General features: G+C 27.7%; 1 protein-coding gene across 1 annotated transcript; it reads left to right on the top strand.

Moving 5' to 3' along the window:
- The first annotated feature begins 283 nt into the window (after positions 1–283).
- On the top strand, positions 284–25305 carry LOC129960725 (protease-associated domain-containing protein 1-like). Its single transcript, XM_056074323.1, has 5 exons — positions 284–584; positions 4373–4485; positions 18450–18559; positions 23867–24034; positions 25109–25305. Exons 1-5 carry the CDS (start codon positions 461–463, stop codon positions 25227–25229), a joined length of 636 nt encoding a protein of 211 aa, XP_055930298.1. The 5' UTR covers positions 284–460; the 3' UTR covers positions 25230–25305.
- The last annotated feature ends 28 nt before the right edge of the window (positions 25306–25333 follow it).

The raw sequence follows: 25333 nt of genomic DNA, 5'->3' as shown, positions 1-25333 counted from the left end.
ATTATTGAATACTGCTACAAGGGAAATTTTCATATAAAAAGAAATTCGGACAATATCTACAATAAAAAAAAAGTTTAAAAAATTTTACTGTTTGCTTTAATTGTAAGTATGGCATTAGATTTCTCATAGCGAAGAGTCAGCCTCTAACATAATACATAAGTAATTTGTATCTTGAAATATTATCTCGCCTATATTTCTCTTTATCTCTTTCTAGACTATTCGGGCTTAACTCACCAGCTAGTTTACTCTAGTCTGACATTCGTCCAACGTTAAGCGTCGTTTTTGTCATACATGCGCAGTGAGCAACATGCCAATCTCATAAACTTATCCATTCAATCATCCTTAAGCATGGAATCACGGTGAAAGCGAGATAACATTACGAAACGATTAACGCAGCCGGCAATGCATAGTTTATGTTTGAATGAACCACAGCGCAGCTTGCTGAATTGTTTGTAAATATATGCAGGCAATGATTTTCATCCCAAAGGATAATCGGCGTCGTAGATTTCAGCTTGTGAGAATAAATTCAATTCATTCCATCTTAACTACCATCATGGTGCTCATGAATATTGTGTTTATTTACGGTATGGGTGAAAGATGCTTATGATTTGGCATGCATTAAATATAAAGTAATTGATAATTTTAAATGTTAAAGTAAATAAAAATTTTAAATCGCATGTTCATAATGTTAAAAAAAAATAATGTTTAAATTTTTAAAATATCTGAAGGATGTCAGTAGGTTTAAAAATGCAGAAGAGTGTTCCCTCAGTATTTCTATATGTTAGATTTTAGTAATTAGAACTGAATATTTTGTTAAAAATTACACGAAATTTAATTGCAGTTCCAGTTTTTCATTATTAATTTATTTTCAAGTTATGTATAGAAATTGGAATATTGTTGATTTGACAGTTGGAATTATTATATTAATAGCTTTATTGGAATTTGCATGCAAGAACATTGTATTTTGTTAATTATATATTATTGCTGTTATCTACAAAATAATTGATATTCCATTTTTTTTTTTATTTATTTATTTAATTTTTTTTTTTTTTTTTTGTCTAACTTTAATATAAATACATGCAGTGTTGAAAGAGAGACTACTGGACTGCTCTTTATTATTTTTTAAAGTTTTTTTTTTATATGTTATGATTTATTGAAAAAGAGGCAACAAGTATTTTTGCAGCAGAATTTTTAAGGTGTTAAGTCTGAAGCTTTTTTCATAAAAAGCTTCAGATTTTTTTTTAATTATTTATTTATATTGTACCAATTATAGATATTCTTTTCAATCTTGCAAATTAGAAAAATGGCAATATTATATATAAACTATTTTATGTTAAATTTTTTTCTGAAATTGTGCCTAGGATCTTTTGGTTGATAAATTCTTGCTGGCTTAGATTAGTAATATTTACATGTAATACTTTCCTTATGTATAATTAATCTTTAAGCCATATTAATTTAAATAATTACTAATATGCATTTTACATGTTATTTTCTTTCAAAAGTAAAAAGTTCTATGGTTCATGACTTAAATTTAGAATTTCTCAGTGTATGAGAATTCATATAATATTTTGGCACATAATGTACTATTACATTTTGAATATACCTGCATTTACTGCTACTTGGCAAGAATAGCTGATTAGTAACAAAAGTTAACTTTCCTTGAAATGTAGAACATTCTGCATTTGTAAATACATTATTGAAATGTAAATGCTTTTCATGTCATTCTTTGTAATGGAACATTCGACTCTTCATAGTCATTAACTGATTGTAATGATTCTTTATTAATGAAATTATTATGTTAATTGCATATTCATACTATGAACCATCTTTGCTCCAGTCTGTCTGAAAAGCTATTTAAGTATGAGCTACCAGTGGCTGTATTTTCAGTGAATTTTAATATATTGTTTTCATATTCAAGTATGCTATTTTATGAATATCAATTATAGTAAGAGGAATGCAAAATGTTATAAAATGTTGATTATTCTATAAGATCTAAATATATCCAGTAGATGCCATTTAAAGTAATCATTTCAGGACTTAAAAATTTTGATAACAATAATTAAATTGGGTATATTTGTATCATATTGAAGAATAAGAATAAAAAACTTATTTCTGGGATATCTATGATATTTTCAAAAATAACCATTAATATTCTGTAATTGCTGCTTCCTAATTAAGGAATAATTGCTTCTTGACAATTATTCCTTAATGATTCACTTATATATTGTTTTTTTAAAAATTTGGTGAACAATGCTGCACAGTGGAGTTGAAAGTATCAAGTGCTTGATTTATTCTAGTACTTGTTGGAGGGTTTTCTTCAACACATATGTCATAATCAGAATCATAAGTATTTATTATTTGTTCTTTCTCTGCAAAAGTTCCTGATTTTTCAAAATCTTACAAAGAGCCTGTGAAATTTGCAACTGCGCCATAGATTGTGATTCATCCTAGGTGAGCTTTTATGAATATTAAAAAACTTCAATTTTTTTCTTTAAAATTCAAATAAGTTCTTTTTTAATTCATTTTGCTTTCAACAAATTATAAGCCAGATCTGGCAGTTTAACTGTCTACTTAAACTATCTGAGACTGATCTTGACCAGATAAAAGAAAGTGAACCCCATCACACAGTAAAGATAACACCCATATATTTCATAACAAGGGTTGCAAGAAATTCCTGATCATCAATCATTAATACTGGTTGAAAATGAAAGATAATTATTTACTTCAAAACTGATGACATTAAATAATGTATTGATCACATTAAATAAACCTATGTGCATTTGAACTCTATCAGAGGATTTTGATTATATAAAGTGAATAATAACATAACTGTAATCACATCAAATAGCATCTGCTGTATATGTTAATTCATATTTTACATTAATTTTTTTCTACTGAATTAATAATGAGAGCTACTGAATGAGCAATGAGAGCAATTATTTTAAAATTTTCTTTATATGGATGTTTCATAGGTCAAGCATACTCTAGAACTTTGGTAGATTTGAAAAAAATTAAATATTAAAATAGCAACTAAAGGAAATTTAAAATAATTTCATATTTAAAAGCTGAAGAGATTATTTCAGAATACTCTACTGTATCAGCACTTTACATTGAATAAATATGAATATATTTTATCTTATCTTGCTTGCTCTTTTATATATTTTTATTTTCATGAAAACTATTAAAAAGGCTTGAAAGTTGTAAAGACTTTTGATAAAGTTAAATGCATACTGTTATTTATGGTACCTAATTTACTGTGTTTATATCATATACATATTAGTATGTACAGGTATTTAGCATATTTTGAACCTCTATACAATTCAGTATAAATGTTTGGCAATTAAAGATTAAAAAATATCAATTTGTGGAAGGTCTGTCCTCATTTATCTGCTTGTAGAGAGCAATTGAAGATAAGTTTGCTTATGTATGTTGATATCTTTCTGAATCATTTTGGTTTTCATGTGGAATTCTTATATAAATTGTTCTATATATAGCTTTGAAATTATATTTCTTTGAATATTCAGATTATTTACTTCCAATTTTCAGATAATACTATACTGGCACATTTCTAAGTATTCTGTCAGTTTTGTATAATTTGATAAAAAACTATTTATTAAAAATATGTGGAAAAATTTAAGATATTTTTAAAAAAAAATTTAAACATTGTATTTTCTGGAAAATATGAGCTATTTTTATTAAAATGCATTTAGGTATTACACATGCCTAAAAAAGTAAATAAATTGTCAATCGCTATCTTTTGAATTGTAACCAAATCTTTATACAGATCTGTTATTATATTTTCAATTTATGTGGATTGTTTATTTAAACTACAGTTTTCAAATTTTAAGAGTACAAGTATTTAGAGGTCAGAAGTTGATGAAATTGTAAGTGCTGAATGCAGGCCATTAAAACATATTTCAGATTATGTAAAAAAACCCATTATTCAAACTGTTAAATAAATCTTGATGCCTCACTATTAAAAAGACGATTCAACTATAATCCTGCTCCTCCTGCCCCTTGAATAAGTTTAGAGCTGTTCTAGACTAAGACTTTATTTATTTTCCAGCTTTCAAATTATGAAAGTATATATCAACAGCAAATACTAATGCAGCAAATACTAATGAAATGTTTGATAAAGCAGTGCAATATATATATACATACATATATATATATATATTAAAAAATCAGTTTTTTTAATTTAAAATCAATATTTTTTAATTTGTTCAGTGAATTATTTTAGGGTTGAATCTTCCTTTATATGAAGTATGTGCTTAAAACTTTTTGAATTAAAAGAATTAAAAGACTTAATGATGCTGAAATGTTTTAAGGATATTCATGTAGAAAAGTAATTTTCTTCCGTTTTTGCTCTTAGGATTGTTTGATTCCAACTATGTGAAAGAAGATGTATATTTTGAAATTGTAGAACCAGAAACTCTTCATTATACTTTCCGGGCAAGACCAGCTCAGGACTTTGGTGTTCCATTTGTAAGTTTGATTTCCTTTATTTGGTATTAAATAAAAAGAGCCTTCCCACCATTCTTCCTTGTCAAATAGACTAGAAAAAATAATGTTGAAAAATTTTTGAATATAAAATCAAAATACAGGTTTGATTTAATATTCTACTTTACACAGGGTGTGTAGCGTCATGAAAAGTGCTTAAATTTTAAAACCATTTTTAAGCACCTTAAAAGTGCTTGATTTTGAAAAAAGGTCCTTAAAAAGTGCTTAATTTTCTCAAGATGTGCATGGAAAACTTTTGTAGGGGTGCCCCACATACATATTAAGCTAACACTTAATGGCTTTTTCTCATTTCCTCCTCAACAGTGTGTATTGTTGTTTATTGAAATATTGGGAAGGTTATCTTGAAGGGTATATATACTATGTCATACTTCTTGTGACTTGAAAAACGTATGAATGTCATTGGAATTCAAAAATGGTGAACGATTTGTTTTAGTTTTCCCTGATAAATATACATTTAACCTTTTTATGTATTAAAGAAAAATAAGCAGATTGGTCTGATCAGTGGGAAATACAAATACAGCAGGATCAATTTGGTGTGCCAAAGAGATACATTGAACATGGCAGATACTCCTCTAAAAAGGTTTACCGTGAAGCCTCTAGTCCTTCACACATTCGACCATTGTTCTCATCAATATGTCGTTTAGGAGCAATCTCTAGAACAATCTGTTTAAAGGGATTTTACTTTACTATGTTGAATTTAATTTATTGCAGTGTGCAATTACGTTAGTCGATTGTGTAAAATTTTGTATGATGAAATGTTAACTAGAACCCATAGGTTTTCAAATATCATATATTCATATAAACATTCATAGATTTTCAACTATCATTTATTTCACAGGTGTTTTTTTTTTTTTTGTCTCCATTCATTTGAAAATTTTTATTTGTAAGACCAATATTGACAAATTTTAGTTCATATAAAACCCTTCTAAATCTAGCATTTAAAATTTTTTTAAAAATAAAAAATAAAAACTTATTCTAGTATTTTGATATAGATTTTTTCTTTTCCTCTTTTTCCATCTCTTACAGATATATATGTAAGCATTATTTTGTTTGAAGCAGAATACAGTTTCGAAGACAGACTCGTTGAAGTTTTAAATTTCATTTTATTTTTTCTCCCGAGAGGCAGGCAGGCATGTTTATGTACAAGCGGTGCAGACAAGAATGTCCGCTCACAGCAACAGATTAGTCAAGAAGTGGCGTAAAAAGAGGGAGAAACAAATTATCCCTGTCTTATATACTGTGATGTTTTAATAGAGATTTCTATGGCATGTCAATCAAAAAGCAAGGGAAATATAGGAATCTTTTAGAAGAATTTGTCAAGTCAGCGGTATTTTGTCCCTTCACTTGGAATGTGGGAACGTTTAGGCTTTTAGCCGATTCAGCAATTTTACAAAGCTTCTGTTGAATTGATAGAGAAAGTGGAATTGGATCATGAAATAAGAGAATGAAATTGCTATGGGCTAAATTAAGATAAAGCTTTGGAAATTAATTTGGATTAAAGTAAGATATACATGTTTGTCTGTTTTGTTTCCCAGAAAATTGTCCTTATTGACAGAGCAATGTACAGTACAAATCATTGAAGTTAGGAGCATGAAAATTGGTAGAAAGTTACCTCTTGGGTATTTGAGGCTTTCTAAGAGCAGATTTTTCAAAATTTTAATTGGAATAATGGAAAAATAAAAACAGAATTTTAATGCGTTTCTGCCATAACATCAAAACTTTTTATCTCACCAAAGTTATTATTACATCATTTTAAAAGTTTTTGAAGGTAACTTTCCAATGATCTGAATTTTATTTAAATAAGTACATTTTTTTTAAAAAAATTAGTACTTTTTGGAGAATTAATTTTGGACATAATTTGAACATTGATTTTAATTGTAACAAAATTGAAATTGTTGGTATTGCTTCATTGTTGAATCATGTTAAATGTGTTAATGCTGTGATTAAAAAAAAGGCTTTCTTTGCTTTAATTTCAAATTCAAAACTTTAAAGCAGTTCACTGAATAGGATTCTCTGATTGTTGAGTATTTTTTTTAATTTTTAAGACAGCGGGACATATTGTGTGCTAGTTTCAAAAAATAGTTTTTAAAAAATACGTTAACTGTCATTTTTTATTTTCATTTTACACCTTCGTGAATTTATTTCCCTTACATATAAAAACATTTTCATAAGTAATGTGATTTCATACTGTAAAATCATTTTTAATTTTCTTATGAAATATATAATCAAATTTTTCTGTAATTTTTTAAAGCTAAAGTTTTTATTTATTTTTGTATATAGATTAAAAAGCAGGCTTTTATTAAATTTTTGAAATGCAAAATGTTTAAAGAGCTTTTTTCTAAACTAATCTTTTTATAGTCTGAACAATTCTAAATGCTATTATTCTTTTCTATTAAAAAATTTGATCTAAGAAATTTAATTAGAACATGTTATTTTGTTATCAATTTTTAGCCATTTTTCTAACTCTACAATGGTGTCCATTCTGAAATACTTTAGCTCTTAGTTTTGTAAGCAAATAAAATGGTCTAAATTGCTAAATATTGTGAGTTTGCATAGCAGGAAATTTATGCTTTCCATCCCAGCCATACCAGATTTTATTTGTTGCAGCATATATAAAAACCAAATGCAAAATTTTTGGTATGCTTTTTTATCAGAGTTTTGGTTATTCATAAGCTTCTACATCAATGTCGACATTTTCAGTAATGATATATCCATCAAAATTAAGTTATTTGTTGTTAATCTTAAAAAAGTTGACTTTATTTATTATTATTTTTTTGGTGTTGATATATATATATACATATATATATATATATATATATATAATATGCTTTTTTGTTTTACTACAGAAGATGTTGTGCTTTTGCAGTATTGCAGATATAAATATTAAAATTTATATTTAAAATTAATTTTAAAAAACACATTTAAATTTAAACAATTTTCACTAAAAACAAAGTATAAGACAAAACATTTTATGCTAAAAAATATGCAGATTTACGTATGCGTGATATAAAATAGGTGTTTAATTTTTTTGGCAGAGGTGCTTAAAAAGTTAATATCAAATTCTCCGCAGCAAATGTGAGGTAATCTGTCTAATTTAACATAAAAACAATAACATAAGTAATCATAATTATTTCATAATTTTTATAAAAGATGGCTTTTATTCTGTTATAAAGTAAAATATTCATTGTTAAATATGTTTGAAACCTTTCCAAATTTATATTTATGTATTTTTCTGATGTATATATTGGTTTCTGAAACACAAAATTAATGATTACCATATTATCAATTTTCAGATTTTTAAAAATTTAACTTTGATTTTTAACTTATTTTCAATATGCACAAGCTTTCTACAGCATAATTAATTTTATATATAAAAGTATTCTGAATTTGAAAATAATTCAAGTGTTCATTCAAGCACATCCCAGATGTCCTGGACTTAAAGGAACTCAACTAAATAAGCCCAACATCATTTTACATTATTCTACGAAAAACGCTGCAAAAGTTTGTTTTTGTATTCCAGTTGGCCATTTATTCATTTCCCCCAGCTTGAAAAAAAATCTAATTATTTCAAAGAAAACTTTTTCTCACGAACTGTCTATTCAAAGTGATAAATGAGCTATTCTTTTCAATGTATATCAGTAGTCATGAGCAGTGCAGCAATAAAGGATCTACAAATTCCTGCATTCATTTTATCATTTCGGGGGTTTAAATTCTTCTCTCCCAATGTCCTTCACATTTCTATTCAAAACTCATCAATGTCGTTTGAGAATAATTATCTGTCACCGTTTTATTATCACAATTAGTGCACTTGAGTAGAAGAAATATCGTTAAATATTTTAATCCTTCTAACTCACATTAACATGCTTAAATTTTTAGATTCTTGGAATCCTATCTAAGAAGGAAAGCTATTGAAAGAACAGGAAGGCGAGAAAACAAACCTGAATAAATATCTCTTTTTCTTTATTTTATTGAAAAAAAGAAAGGAATGTGCTACCTATAATATAATATTTTCTTCATACCATTATATAGTTGAATTATATTTCACAATAAAAATTTAATAGAATTACTTCTTAACAATTGCATATACTCATTCAATTCCAGAAAAGAAATTAAATCTTTCTAATCTCTAAATATTTTCATATAGTATAATAGAATCACTATTTTTAATTTCAAAGTAATTCTTTTTTCTTTTAAAACTATAAATACAATTTCTGAAAATTATTATTTAACATTAACAGCAAAAGCTTAAAACAATGTTTTTTCTCATCTTTTTATCTTGACAATGATTGTGATAGGAGATAACAGAATTATACCTGTAGATTTAAGGAAATTATTCAATAATTTTGATGAAAATGAAGTACTCAACTGTAAAATATATTTCTTTAAAGAATAATGAAATTCAAAGTTCCCTGCAAGAACTTTCTTTAACAAATTTTCAATGCACTTTTCAAATAAAGAATTCAAAATCAATAATCAGTTTAGTTTTACTAATACAAATAGCTGAGTATAATTTGCTTTAAAAGTTTCAATTGTTTGTTTTAAAAATATGAAACGGATTTCTATATTTTCCAGTTCCATATATCGATCAATATATCAAAGGGTGATCTTATTTATGTTAAAAAGTTATGTTCTAATTTACGATAATTATTTTATTAAATTTCAGTTTATAGCATTAAAGAAAAGTTTTTGATCCAGAAAAGCTATAAAAGTATACTAAGATATAAATTTTTTTAAAAAAATGGGTCTTCAGTTTTAGTTGAAAATCGTATGAAAAATACTTTTATAATGATATTTTGCATCACTTAAAGTAAATCATTAAAAATTCACTACAAAGTAGAAAAACAAGACGGAATTCCCTGAATATAAATGAAACAAACAGTTAATTTTATACTTTTATTATTTAAAGGACAATAATGATGCTTTAGAAATAGATTTTTCTCGTAACATTTTGATTTAATAATTTTTTATTATCTCTCACAATTTAAATATTATTTATATTGAGTTTTGGTTATAAATAGAAATAATATAAATCCATATTTTCTTATATATATATATTAAAAATCCTTTTAAGCAATTCATTTACTTTATGGGAAACGTATTGATATTGTGAATATATCAAGTTTTTAAGAGAAATTACTTAAGTATGTAAAAATATTAATAAATATTAGTCTCTTGTTTCTTTCTTCGTTTCACTTTCTACAACTTAAATTATTAATCATAACAATTATAAAAATTAATTAATCAGCAGTGAACTAACCAAATTTTATGCTTTAAGTTTAGTAAAATCTGAAAAAAAAAATATATAACGAAACTTAAAAAAATAAGGACAATCAAAAGTATGTTAAGCTGAAGCCTTTGACTATCGACACTAACATGAATGGTAGAAAAAAACCACATTAATGAAGAAATAGAAAATAATAAAAATGTATCAAAAACAAATTTCGTAGCTTCAGGAAATAAACTAAATAAAATTCCATTCTTCTATAAACTATGATTAAACTAATTGAAATGAAACAAAAAAGCAATTTTAAAACTCCATTTTTATTTATAAAATATATTAATTATGATTAAAAGAATGAAAAACTAACAGAATCGAATGACAGTTGTGTAGTTTCTTAGAAAAAATTCTAAATCACTGTCACAAGATTCCCTTTCTTCTTAATCCCATTCCGAATCCAATTTAAATTACCAGTTCATCAACTAGTTCTGTGGCAATCGAAAACCGATGAGCAATGAAAATAAACATGCATTACTTACCTCGCCTGCGATCGCTCTTTTCGCGCTGAAATGAAGTCATATCGAATGTAAGAATCGACATTGATGCGAGTTGCTATTAAATTAAATCAATCGGTCATCAATACTGAAGAGAGCTAGTCTCAAAAATACTAAAACATTCAATTAGTTGAAATTATTTACAGAATTATATACAGGATTTTTACTATAAACGTATGCGATGGAGCTGTAACACCGCACATCGCAAAGTTCGCCGAAAAAGTTCCGATTTCGTTTTCAGGAATTCCAGAAGTTGAGTTGTTTCAGTAGAAGTGGAAGTGCTTTTCGTGACATACTCCCCACCTTGAATTTCACCATATTGGTACTCAATTCTCAAAGAAGAAATGTTCTAGAGATCCAAACGATGAGGAGCACGTAGAGTTCGACCATAGCGATTGATTCGCCGAGGTTGAGAAGTGAGTAATAGTTCTTCCGGAGATGTAGGCACTTGCGATGTTGCTTCCTTAGAGACGGGCACAAGTGCTGGTTCTTCCTTAGAGACAGGTACTGGCGATGATGAATCACTCGGAGTATGGTCCTCTCCTTCGTCACAAATGGAGGGATCTTCAATTCGCTTGCGAAGATCTCTGTCAATGGGAGAACTTACTTCAAGAGGATAAAGGCGCTGAATAGGTCGAAGTCTCCTTGCTTAATGCGAACTTTGACAAGACGTACTTTTCCTTTAATTCGACCACTTTTCCAGAGGCGGCGGTAGCAGGGCGGCAATTGTGCCATATCGGCAGCCTCTTGCCCCCCCCCCCGTCGGCGAGCGAGTGAGACTTTCGTCGGCAAAAGTATTCACCACTTCAGGACGGTTATAGAGAGAGGCGCATTATAGAATATGATTATTTAAAAAATACCTTAAAGTATTGTAAACAGTCGAAATATCCAAGTAGTATTTTGACTATATTTGGCAAAATAATCAATAGGGTGGCAGGTCTATAATATCTCGTATTTTGCGGGCAGTTTTTGCTAGACCGACTAAGAACTGAATGCCATGGATGTTAAAGACATTAAGTTCGTAAATTTTCGGACATCTGATTTTTATGTCATTTTATTCGTTCAACTTGTGATTTGTACTACTTTTGGCAATATAACCGATAAGGTAACAAGTAAATAAGCTATCGATAAGGTGATAGGCTCATTTTGCTGGCAATTTTTGCTCAGTCGTCTATGAACTCAGTGCAGTGAGTGTCGAAGAGTTAAATTTCAGATATTTGATTGAAATGTCTTTCATTTAGCTTATCATTAGCTCTAGTTTAAGTAATATATCCGATAAGTGAATAAGATATCGCATTCTTTCGACAATTTTTGGGTGGTCCACTCTTAACTGAATAGTATGAATGTCGAAGATTATATCCCCAGGTTTTCAGATATTTGATTAAAATGTCATTCATCAAACTTTTAATTTGCATTACTTGTTGCAATATAATCGACAAGGCGACATGTGAATAAGACGATAGTCAAGTCGCATTTTGCCAAAAAAAATTTTGATCGATCGACTGAGAATTCAATGCAGTGGTTGTCGACGATGTTAAGTCCAAATTCGCAGTCATCTGATTTAAATACTATGATGTTCATTCAGTATATAATTTATACTATATTTAGCAGAATAATCAATAAGCAGGTCAGTAAATAAGACGTCACATTTTTCCCGACTAATCTTCGTCCTTCAGCTAAAATTTTATCATAAATTATAGGGAAAAAAAATTGTTTTCATCGAGCACTTCGATTATCTGTCAGTGGAATTATTAGAGAAATTGATGCTTTTATATTAGTCGTGAATAGGACGATAGTCGTTTTCTATAATTCATCATTCAAATTCAAGTTCTAAAATCAATCGTCATCTTATTCATTTAATTGTTACTTCCTCGGTAACAAATTGGTAACTTTATTTTATTAATTTCACTTTGAGAATTGTCTGACTATAATCTAGTTAACGGTTAAACTAAATAATTTAATACAACATTCCTTTTTTTTTTTTTTTTTTCCACTCTTGTGCATATACATGCAAAAAGAGTTTATTTCCGCTCCTGAAATTGTATCACTTTGCTAGCATTTTCTAAATGTTAAATTACTGTCGACCCACGTTTCATTAATAAAAACTATCTGGCATTGACTTTTTCTGTACTGCCTCATTTATCGCAAGTAGTAATTTCTCCAAAACACAATATCAGGTCTTTCGATGAGAAATTTTCTTTTTATTTGCATATTTCTTCCAGCGGAAATTCATGGAATATAAATTTTCCTCAACGATTCCTTATTCCAATAAGAATTTAACTTCTCTCTCAATACGGGAAGTAATTTTCTTAAAGAAGGTACTTTCTTTTGTTGGACGTAAAAATCTTGAATTGTTGGTTTGTCGAAGTCATCAATTTCACAATTTCAGTGAATAGGACTTTTACGGCGCTTTCTAGGTGTTCTCAAAACTTCCGTTTCGTCCAGTGTTGAAACTGCATATTTAATTTTCCTAATAGTAAATTCTGACACTCCAGTCGCTTGAGAAGCTTTTTTCATAGCTTGTGAAAGAGGAACTTTCAAAGTTTTTGCTGCAGCTTCTTCGGAGCAACATTCTACAACATTATGCCCAATTTTTGTGTTTGGGATTTTCAAGTCTCTCCTTTCTTAAATTTAAAAGGCATTTTAAAGGATGTCAAAATTTAAAAGACAAAAAAAAAAAAAAAACTATTAAATGATGAAATGCAGTTAATATTAACCAAAGAAAAGATTAATAAAATAAAAAAGAAGTAAATTAAGCGAATATAAAGACACGTGCAACTGCTGTTAAAGCGAAAAGACGAATGAGTAATGTTTTTTTTTTTTTTTTTTTTTTTTTTTTTTTAATCGCTTCAAATTGACGCCAAGAAAAAGAATAACCCCCAGACTTCCTTCCGATTCCACCCATTCAGAATGGATCTTCCCTACCGAAACCTGTTTCTATAACGCCCACCGTAAACATAGACGGTTGTCTGGAAGTGTACTCGTAGTGGACAAACAGTATATATCAGGGTTGCCACGCCACCGGGGAAAACTGGGAAAAACAAAAAGAATTTTAAAAAAATTCAGATTTGAGTGGCAACCTTGCTTATAAATGTTTTTTCTATGTATGATAAATAAATTATTTTCTTTTTTTACTACACTCAAACCATTTAACATACATAGAAATAATTTCTACTTCGAAAGTAAAGAATAATATAATTTTAATAATTTGTTTTTCTAGCTTAAGAACTTAAAAAAATCTTTTCAATTTTTAAGCGAGGATAAAAGTTTATAATCAGTAAAGTGCTTCTAATACTTAAGCATTTTTATGTATTCTTACTTTGGTTCAACGTGAAATTTTACACTAGACCATAAAATGGTATATATTAATTCAGCAAATTTTATCCAGCTTTTTTCTTATCTGTGTAACAATACATTTTAACTGTTTATTCACACCAAAGTTATTTTTTTTTATTAATTATTCTTTAATATTATGTAGCATAAAAATAAAATGTGAAAGTAATATGTAGTTATTGCTTCCTTGTGTTTGTTTTCATCAGAATTTTGTTCTTAAATCTAAATTTTTTAACACATCTACCTAAATTTATCCCAATCGTTTTCATATTTGATTAATTTTCCTTTTAACTGACTTTTTAAATTTGATTTTGATTTCTCGATATGCATTTGAATTTTTTTTTTTTTAGAAGTTGAACTTTATTTTTCAGTGACTTTTTGAAAAATTGAAAAAACTTTTAACTAAATTTAAAGTGGATTTTATTATTAAATTACCCTTTAAGGCTTTGTTAAAACGTTAATCGTATTTGAAAAAAACTAAATTTAACCAACAAAATGAAAACATTTTTTATTTACTTAATTTTTTATTCATAACATTTTTTTTTTTTTTTCATTTCTATGCATTTGAGCCACCATGTCTAAATTAAACAAAAAGTGAACTTCTTTCATTGATTATACATAATTTTAATAAAGATTAACACGAACAAAATTCATATTTTGATAATGTAATTATATTGATTTTTGCAAAAAAGTGCAGTAACTGGAACTTCTTTAAAACCTGTAGTCTAGTTCACTGTATAGATTATTTTTATGATTCATTATTCCATTAAGTAATTGTAAAGGAAAGCAGATATTTAGAGGGGATTATGTTTGGATGTTTGTTAAATTCCTACAAATCGCATAAAATTACATTAGATACATTTCCAAAGTAATAAATAATATCCATAATAACTTACATATTTGATGTTAATCATTTAGGTAAAAAATGATTGGTTGTACATTTTAGTGAGTTAAATATACAGAATTACTTAACGAAGTTCATTTTTCAAATTCCACATATATTCTTCAAAGTGTGAAATATTTTATTCCATACTAGTTACCTTTGATGACCAGCTTGCTTATTTAGTATGTTGGCTTTCCTAGCCTTTAAACTGTTAATATGGAATGTGTAACTTTCAAAAATTTCATCTTTGTTATTTGATGCTTAAAAAATTATGAATTCAATGAAAACTGAATTACCTTTTCTTGCACATGTTTTGAAATAAAGCTTTTTAATATTAAATGTATTAAGTTTAATGTCTCTCTATGTGACTAAATTGAACAACAAAAAATTAACAGGTAAAACAAGTTACAAAATATCTATTAAAGAATTACGCGAAATAACTCGGAAACGAAACTAAAATTTAAAAAACGCAATTGAAAAAAATATCCTTTTAAAAAGAAAATAGTGAAAGTTGCTTTTATTATTTCTTAGTTAAAATGTGTAAATGCAAAGGAATCCGAGTTGTAATAATTGTGAACTGCAAATCTGTGATTAGAGAACAAAGCAACTGCCCATTATCATCTATAAAGAATCAGTTTGAAGCTGATACAAGAAAATGTTTCAGTACGCAGAATTTATCAAATGAAATAAAAATCTCTTCATTCAGTGGCCTTGAGTTGAAAAACATATTTAAAAAATGGATATCAACTTGGAAAGTAAAAATTTATTTAGGAGCAGGCATCAAATAAGATTAATGTGTTAACCATAATTATAACAATGGGGAAAATATGATTAAGAAATTTGATGAAACAATGAATAGGATTGTTGTATATGTTTGTGATACATTTGATAGCTTAAGGTCCAATAGCCACCCCTGTAGAGCAGCATCAGATGCACAAGGTTTGGCAAAAATGTTTTGTTTTAATAAAAGAAAATGCTATAATTTATACCCTTCATATTTACTGGTCAGTTTAACTATTCCTGTTTGCATTTCTGTCACTGATAAACAAGTTTATTTTTTGATAAACAGTTCAGTTTTTAAATGAGAGAGAGAGATAAAGAGATTTGTAGCTTTTAGGTTTCTGAAAGTGTTTCACTGCAAGAAATTATTAAGAGCTGTGTTGGTCTGATAATAGTCTTTACATCAGAACTGGAAGATTTCCAGACATAATTCCACCTAAGATACATTAGGCATGGTTAAGATTATGTCAAAGATGAAATGTCCCCTCACTATTATGGCATGAAAATTTAGAGATGGGGTGTAGGCTTAGGGTCATTAGCTTAAATGTAAACCATAGCTCAAAATTACTTTGTCCATCCCAAAATAGACCTACTATTGCTTCAAAATGGGAAAGTTGATATAACAAGAATATATTGAGCAAGAAATTACCAAGTTTTTAAAAAATTAACAATAATCCATAATAAAACTGAAAGATAAAGAGAAAATTTTTGCAAGCTACTAATTTAGTCTGAGTTGTATTATTTTTAAATCTACTAACAATGAAAAAATAGTTAGTTTTCCTGCTTTGCCAGTCTTTGATTGAGATGGGAAAAATTTGATTTCTTGGTGAACTTTGATTGTTAATTTTTTACCAGCTTGTAAAAAGTTATAATGTGTTGCACTTACTGTGTATCATTAGTCAGCGAGTTAAGTGGTTTTTTTTTTTTTTTTTTTTTGTTTTCCCTTGAAAGTAAAGTATTTGAAGTTATTATGAAAAGAAATTTTATACTGTGATAGGTGACTCATTTTTCTTTACAGTAGAGTCTAGAAATTGAATCTTTTTTTAAAAAAAATAAAAGTGATAGATTATATTTCATCATGACTTTTTATTGTTATATATTTTATGATGTCCATTTATTAAGCCCACGTCCTTTAAATAAGTAATCATTGTCCAGCAATCAAGATGAAATTCTGCTATCTTTTTTCATTTCATATGTCTACATTGAAACACCGCTTTATATAAAAGTCTCAAGATCATTTTTTTTACAATAATAAAACTTTTTCGTTTATTAAAACGTTGACTAATAATTCTGAAATTGATGAAAACGAATTTTGTTTCTTATCAATTTAATATTTTGATCATAGTTTATTGCTGCTGTGATAATTTTATAATTTGGATAAAAGTAGAAAATAACCCAAAATTGCAGTGTTTCACTTTAAGACTTTAAAGAAGAATCCAATTAGAATTATTTAGGGTAATTGGGAATAAAATTTGCAGGCTTTGTCATTTTCTTTCATTTGAAATGGTTGTATGAGGAAGGAAATAGGCCTGTAATTTATATGATTGCATACTGTGACAGTTTATTTAACAATGGCTTTTTTCCAATTAATTTATTAATTAACTAGTTCCAGTTACAGTAACGCTCATAATTCTGGTATATTCCCAATTACCCCAGAGGCTATAGGATAAATGGGGATACATATTTTGGTTTCTGTTCGCAGGAATGAATTAATTTGAAGAAAATATGTTTGAATTGATGTGAAATTACTGATTAAAGCCTCAAAATTTATTTTACTGTTAATTTCTAACTACCTGGAAGTACTACCCTTTCACTGCTTTTCAATAAAAATGTGTTCTGTTTCATAGAATATAGCATATAAATGATCATTTATTTAGTATCTCCAATTTGGAATAGTTTATAATCTCCCCAATTTTGTTGAGAATTCAACCTTTATAAAAACGCAAACGTCTGTATTTTATGAGACCCTAAAAGGAAATATGTAAGATATGTAAATGTACTTTAAAATGAAAAAGGACTAATATTAAATTATGTAATAGAAAGTGCAGCTTCCACTTCCAGTAGAATATTCCATATTCTTATCGATTCCTTTTCTTCTGATATTTATGGTATCTGAAAAAAGTCCATTTAAGCTGTAGGATCTGGTAAAATAGCTTTTATCTGATTCTCGAAAACCGTAAATTATCATTAACAAACAAAATATTTAGTTAGTCAAACTGGTATCTATCAAAACTGTCTCATTCAATTGATCATCATCAACTCCATCAATCCCCTAGACTTATGAGTACTGTATCATCATTCTGGTACCTTCGACATAATAAATCAAAATATACCTATTTATTGAAAAATCAACCATGGATGATTCAAGATAAGTTACTTGCTCCATTTCTTATTGAAAAGAATCAAAACCATCATCTTCAGATTCCTCTCTCAGCATCACATTCCCTTTGCTGTCAGCTTTCTTATTTTCTTCCACATTTTACTTCAAAGAGCATCAAATTATTATTAATAACCAGCTTCCACGTACGAAATATATTACATATGTAGATTGCATGGCAGATTCTTTAAAGGTATTAGTTAATTTGCCATAAAATATTAAATATTGGCAGGATAGGACATCATCATGTTGCTAGATTTAATATCACTTTTGATCATATAAAAAAATTATTAAAAATGCATGAAAAATACAGTTTTTTATTACTATAAAAGCTTGTTCCTAATTACTCCATGGAGAATGTTGTCAAATGTAATTGAGAACACTCTTTTTTCTCGAGAGAAAATACAAACATGAAAACTGAATCTTATTCATAATTATTATATTCTACAAATCCAAAAAAATGTATAAATTTGAAACTTAACTTGTGAATAAGCATTGTAAAGAATGAATAATGACTCTAAAAGAAAGTTTTAGTTTCTATTTTTTGAAAAACACGCTTCCGCTAAAATAAAGAAACATTGAAAAAAAGAAAGCCAGGAAAATGTTCCATCTTTCTCTGTACTGCATTAAAAAAGACACTTGCTTCTAAGCTCACTAAGGCTTCACCGATATGTACTGTAGTCACTGTTCTCCAGAACACTTTCTGTCCCTTCATAGTTTTTTTTTTTTTTTGCCTCCAATGGATTGATTCATGATTAATTAAAGTACTGATTAATATTTCAGAATAGCACCTATCGTAACATTGGACTTGTTTTGGCAGAACCTCGTGATGGTTGCAGTGCGCCTTTAAATACATTAGAACTTCGGAATAACATTGTCCTGATTGATAGAGGGTGAGTTGAAATATCTAATATTTTTTTGTTTGTTTGTTTAATGATCTCAAATTGTTAACAGAATATTGATTAATAACCTAGTTTTATTATTGTTAACATAATTCTAAAAAGGATATTTTTTGTCATTTAAAAATTCCACTCTTTTGAAAACATTTCAAACTAATTATAGAAAAGTTGAAAGTGTACTTTTCTATTCGAATCCTTTTGTTGTTGTTGACAGGACAGATTTTTTCTTTGGCCAAGAACAAATGAAATTTTTGAATCATGAATTGCTATTTTATCTGTGAAAGTTTTCGTGGTTTTTGAAATTAAATAAACTTCATTATATTCTATATAGGGAACCCACATTAAGTAGCAACTTACTGTGCTTTGTTTGTGTAGATACGATATTTAGATAATATAAATCCTTACTCTACATCAAAATTTTTAGTAATTTATCCCTTTTTTTTTTTTTTTTTTTTTTTCATGATTGATTACTTTGTTTTGTTGTTTAAAAAATTCCTTGATATGTTGAAATGAAACTTTTCAATTAAATGTGATTGAAAATATTCTAGAATACAAAATTTGACTGTACGCATTTTGTTAATGAGGGTTTGAAACATTTTAAATTTCTGCCCACTAATGTTATTTTTACATTTCTTTTTTAATTTCTCTTTCATATCCTTATGAAGCATACCTTTGATATAATATTATGTGTAATAATAAAACTTATTATCATTATTGAAATAAGTAAGAAATAGGACAGTGTTATCATAAAATTATAGTGTTGTATTAATAACATTAAACAACATCGAGCAATAAGTATATATGCAGAGTATTCACTCTTAGTTTGGCCCATTTCTAATTTATAAATCATTTGGCAGACACATAGTTCCAGCTTGAAAGAATGAAATCTTTGATGGGAAAAATTATGTTTTATGTTAAATTTAATAAATGCATCTCTTAAAAAGTTGTGAATTTTAACTTTTATATAGAACTTTGGTCCTATCTGTCATGTTTAGCAAAAATTGTTGAGACCTAAGGCCTTCAACAGCAACAAAAAAAAAATCCCTTTTATTTTATGTCTAAATTAGCTGAGTTATAGCTGTTTAAGTTTAATTTAAATGGAGAACATATACAAATGAATTCCAAGGAAAGATTTGGAAAAATAAAATACTTGGTCGAAATTAAAAATGTCTGTATTTTCTAATTTTTAATATTTGGTTAAATATTCAACAGAAAAGTGTAAAGTGGATATTCAACTTATACCTAAATAATGATAGAAATGTAATACAAATTGTTTGATAAACATGAAAAATAACTAAATCAATTTTATAACAAAATAAAATAATTTAAAAATATAATTATAATAAATAATTCTGAAAATTTGAGTGAAATGACAGTAACTTTATTTTAATATTTACTCGAAATGACTTCCTCCTGATGAATTTCAGATAATATTTGGTGCAACCGATTTACATGCCATAAAAATATGGTTTATCAAGTTTGCTCAATTCATTTATTTTCTTTCCTATACTTTATTTTTTTAATTAACCTCAAAGGAAGGAATCCAATATACTTAGATCTTGGTGATTGTGAGGACCATTTACAAGAACCTCCTCATTTAATGATGTAATTTCCAGGAATATATTAACAGGAAAGTATATGCCTCAAACGATTTATGAGCTTGAATCCCATTACACTAAAACAAAATTTAAAAAAAAAAAAAACCCTCAGAGAAAAATCGATTTCTCCTAATTATCAGATAATGCTTAATTTAATTGTTTACATGCAGTGAGCCTCAAAATTGAGTGTATACCTAAACTTATTACACATGTTTTTATCTAATGAGCTAAATTTTGAATCGTGTAAATCATGTTTTTTATTGTTAATACTATTTGTCTTCCTTTTCCAATGAGTAAAGAATTACAAAATTGAGTTCATTAAAAAAAAAAAAAAAAAAAAGAGTAAATATGACATTTGAAAGAAGAAAAAAACTACACCACAAAATTGAGATGCCGTTATTAATTTCCATAAAAACAGCAAATTAATATTTAATCACATATCCTTTTGTCCTAAACATAGCTCGCAATCTTTTAGGCACAGATTCCACTAGCTTTTTTGTTATTTCAACCGAAATTTTTGCCTTCTCTTCTCTTAAGACCTTCCTTTAAGTCCGTTTTACTCGTCATATCATTTTCATGGACAGATTTTTTCAACTGAGCCCATATATTTCTATGACATTTTAGGTCTGGGGATTGGGGTGGAGTATGAAGCTTCTGATTGCAGTGGTGCAACTATCTTGATTATTTTCGCTTTATGTTTCGCATCTTTATCTTGCTGGAAGACAAATTTGACCCAAGTCCTACTTTTTCGGCCCTTTTTTGTAAATTATTCTGTAAGATGTCAAGATATACCATTCTATCGATGATGCCATCAATGAAGACAAGTTCTCCTATTCCTTTTGCTGTCATACAACCCCAAACGAGACCGGGTCCATCTCCTTCTTAATCTTTACGGTATTCCTAGGATCTCGTTCTTTCCCTACTTCCATCCACGCTTTATATCGTCCGTCGCTTCTGTGTAGATTGAATTTGCTCTCATTGGAGAACAGAACAGTGTTCCAGAATGATTCCGGTTTTGAAATAGGATTTTTTGCAAAAGAAAGTTTTTTTTTTTTTTTTTTTTTTTTTTTCCTATTGATGTAACTAACGAATGGCTCTCTTATTGGAATACGGCCGTGAAATCTTGCGTTATGAAAAACACGTCTGTTTCAGCTGAAATTCCACTTCCTGAGGACATCGACGATGCAAGTTTTGGGGCGTTTAATTTCAAATTTTTCTTTACTAAACATATGCTCTTCATCTTTGCAGTAGTGCTTAAAACTTCTTTACATCCTCTTTCTGGAATATTCACCACAGATCCAGATTTTCTCACTGCTTTTGAATTATTTTTTGGAACATAACCATGACTTTTTCCAATTAAAAAGGAAATTTCTCGAGATTTACCATCTTTTGATGACTAAACAGTGTTCCTTTTCAGAAGTTTCCCTCCTAGAGCTCATTTTACGAGATCGTAAGATTGAAAAAAAAATAATTATATTCATGAAAAACTATTATTACGTTTATATTCATCAGGCGCAATTGTAATAATACTTTAAAGAATTATTTTTTAAGAAAGTTGTATGAAACTTACAAATTTGTTAAGTGTATACTCAATTTTGTGACATCGTTTTTTCGGCAAAGTTTTCATATCCATTCCTTTTATGAATAAAAGGGAAGGAAGAAACTAATTTTTTTGTTCTCATAACGTTATCCACAGTAGTAGTATCCACACTGGGAAATTTGATTATTTCGAAGTAAAGTTTAGCTTTTTATTTATAAAATATTTCAAACTTTCGAACTGTATACTTAATTTTGGGGCCCGCTGTATTTAGTCAATGCTAAAGCATCATCAAAGAAGAATAGCTGAATTCAAATACAATTCCATATTCTATACCAAACATTCACAGATCAATACACTTCATGCTTACTTGGCCATATGTTAAGGCAATTTCGTAGCTCCCAAAACTATCTTATGTCTATTATGTATTCTCACTTCGTTCACTTGTAAAGTGACAGTCACTAGCCAATAAATTTAATTCACGAAAGTTGATTTTTTTAGTAGGTTAAAATGAAAATGCTAAAGTGAAATTGCCACTCTTGGGTTCCTGGCAATAACTCTTGTCTTGATATTGTGTGATATAGATATGCCTAGTATTGGTTTTCCATATTTGTGGCTCTGAATATATGCATGCACTGCTACTTTTTTGCAAATTCCTTTAAGGATGAGCGGGAGCAAAACCCAGAGTAATTTCATCAGATATACATAGAGATGATTCAATAGAATGTCTTATTTGGGCGGAATTTTTCACATTACCGTTTTTTCTGAGATTTTTAACTAATTTGAAAGTAGTAATTGTTAATGGATGCCTCCCACTGAGAAAATTTAATGCAATAATGCCCTGTTGCTATTCTCTTAGTGAAACTGAAATATCAATAATGCTATTTCACAACACTGGTTATTTTTGAACATCAGTGAATATTAGTAGTTAATGGTGAAATAGTGAATACAAGACGAATGAAATTCTGTAAATTCTAGCTAGTTATACAAACACACCTACAAAGTGTAAATAATAGTAAAAAAAATGGTCACTCAAGTCAATATATATAATAAATAACACATAAGTGAAATCTATCTCGAAGCCACGAATTTTAGAAGTGAAATTTTTCTTAACATGTGATTATAACGTTTCATAATCCTATCAGATTTATTCACAGAAGAATGTTTTCTTTTGTTTAAAATATTGCAACGTCAAGAGTGTTTTACTAAATATGATTAATAGGACTTAAGGATTGTAAAAAAAGTTAATTTTTTCAGAAATATATTTATTGAATATATTAATTCTTCCCATATTTAAGGTATTTTTTCCAGTTAGAACTATATTTCCAAGAATTTAGAAATTAGCTATTCAGTCATGATAAGAGTAGACATAGACATCGTATATGTGTGCATGTATAAATAATACAAAATAGTATGGAATAAATTAATCGAAATCCAGGAGCATAAATTTAGAATACATGAAAAACCTTTCATATTAAAATGTGAAACATACATCAATATACTTATTTTAGCTATCTGAAATATTTTGTCTTGTGCTTACCTTAAAATCAGAGTTATGATTTTAATATATTCACTTGTTATAGTTTCAAAATTTATCATTTTGAAAGAAACGGGTCGCTACTGCCACAATATGTAGAAAAATTTCTTTGCAAAATAAATAATGTATCTCATAAAAAAACTACTTATAATAGAAATTACATCATATATTACAGTGAAGTTTATATTTAATAATATAAGACTATTTCTTTGAAATTATGATACAAGAAAAGTGTTTAAGAAAGACTAAAGACTCATACACCTCATTGCATTGAACAAAGGTCACATTTTATTTAGGTCTGTTTAACTTTTTTTTAAATTTTGGAATATTGCACTAAATATAGTCTAAAAATTTAAAGATCATATGCAAATGTAAAATATTCGAAGTGTAACAAACAGTATTATACATACTAAATTTAAGAAAATTATTCAAAGAGACTGAACTTGGTAAAATGTTTCATTTAGTTGAATTTTAATCTGACTTTCATATATATAGTATAATTGCTATAGAATATGCATGTGAAACTGATAGATGCTGCAAGAATTCTTTGCAAATTTTCTTATTTATACTGCAGTTTAGAAACTAAATTTGTATTTCATTAATATTTCTTACTGTTTTATGCAATACAGGGGCTGCTCTTTTTTAAGTAAGTGCATACAAGCTGAAAGAGCTGGTGTAGTTGGAGCAATAATTTGCGATAATGATGTCTCCAATGATGAACAGTACATTGATATGATTGATGATACGACAAAAAGGAACTGTTCAATCCCAGCAATATTTATTTTAGGTAGAGATGGGTAAGTTTTGTACATTATTCATCAGCCTTTTTTTTTTTCAAGTCATTTAAAAGTAAGTTTTGTTTTAAAAAATAGAAATTAAAATTTAGATTGCAAAAAAAAAATCTTAAAAAAAAAAAATAAGAACCAAACTAACACAATTTAAAAACATCTCTTTTTCAGAATTAAATTTTATACAAAACCTGATTTTTTTTTAATTGCATACAACGAAACAGGCATGTACTTAATTATGTTCAGATTTGACATAATCTGATCAAAAATGTTTATTTTTTTCCCCCAGTCTGAAATAGTTTTAGATTTTAATTATAATTGAATGTGAAGTTGTAAAAATACTTTTTTAGAACAAGCATTTTGTACATCTAAAACTAGTCAAATGTATGTCATTTTATTAGTTCTTTATTTATTACTATTCTGCATATTTTTATAAAACTGAATAAGAATTATTTCCCAAAAGTTTTTTTGTATCCTAATAGTAGCTCTTAAAATCACTGCATTACCATGAAAAGATCTTTTGAAAAAAGAAAATACTTTTTAGTAACAGTTTAAAAGACATTTTCAGGTGCAGAAAAGTTCTTTTCCTTTAGATTAAAAAAATATCCTTTACTTTCTATATGAAATAAAATTTGTTATAATAGCAGCCATACTGAATTATGTTTTGTACATAATTACTTGATGCATTTAATAAATTTGGCCTTATTTCACATCTTCATACAATGATTTGTCCCCTAGAATTAGGTACCTTGAAATCATTTAATATTTATCAAGGAGGATCACATTTATGATATGAAAGATCCTGTGTCTGGAGAGTGTTTATTTTCTTGAATCATTAATTCTGCCTTTAATCTGCTATCTTTTGGAGAAAGTATGCTTCTTGGAGTAGACAAAATATAATCCCAAAATATTTTTGATTCTTTGGGTAATTTTTGTTTACAGTTTATGTCAATTAGTAGTTTTTGACATGGTCATTGATTTATAAACAAAATTCTTAGTTTTAAAAATAAATTACCTACACTTTTTATACTAATTATCTTTTTAACATGTTTTAAACCATCTCATTTTTGTCTTCTCTTTCAGATTTATGATCAAGAAAAATCTGAATACGCACAATCTAATAAGAGCTGTAATAAATATACCTGTCAATATGACTCATGTGTTACCACATCAACAAAAGAAACCTCCATGGGTTTTATGGTGACCGTGCACTTTTTGTAAATAAACTTTTGGAGGTAATATAAATAAAATAATTGAATAAATGGATGAATATAGTGAAATTTGTGTGTTTCTTTTATAAAAAGGAAA

The sequence above is a fragment of the Argiope bruennichi genome, chromosome X2, assembly GCF_947563725.1.
Source record: "Argiope bruennichi chromosome X2, qqArgBrue1.1, whole genome shotgun sequence".
NCBI lineage: Eukaryota > Metazoa > Arthropoda > Arachnida > Araneae > Araneidae > Argiope > Argiope bruennichi.
Note: the sequence above shows the minus strand (reverse complement) of the source record. Positions and strands in the feature narration are given on the sequence as shown.

Coding starts and splice junctions, on each gene's coding strand:
- LOC129960725 (XM_056074323.1), top strand. CDS start 461: ATGCAGGCAATGATTTTCATCCCAAAGGATAATCGGCGTCGTAGATTT. Junction 4,486..18,449: donor AGGACTTTGGTGTTCCATTT/GTAAGTTTGATT, acceptor TTAATATTTCAG/AATAGCACCTATCGTAACAT. Junction 24,035..25,108: donor TTTATTTTAGGTAGAGATGG/GTAAGTTTTGTA, acceptor CTTCTCTTTCAG/ATTTATGATCAAGAAAAATC.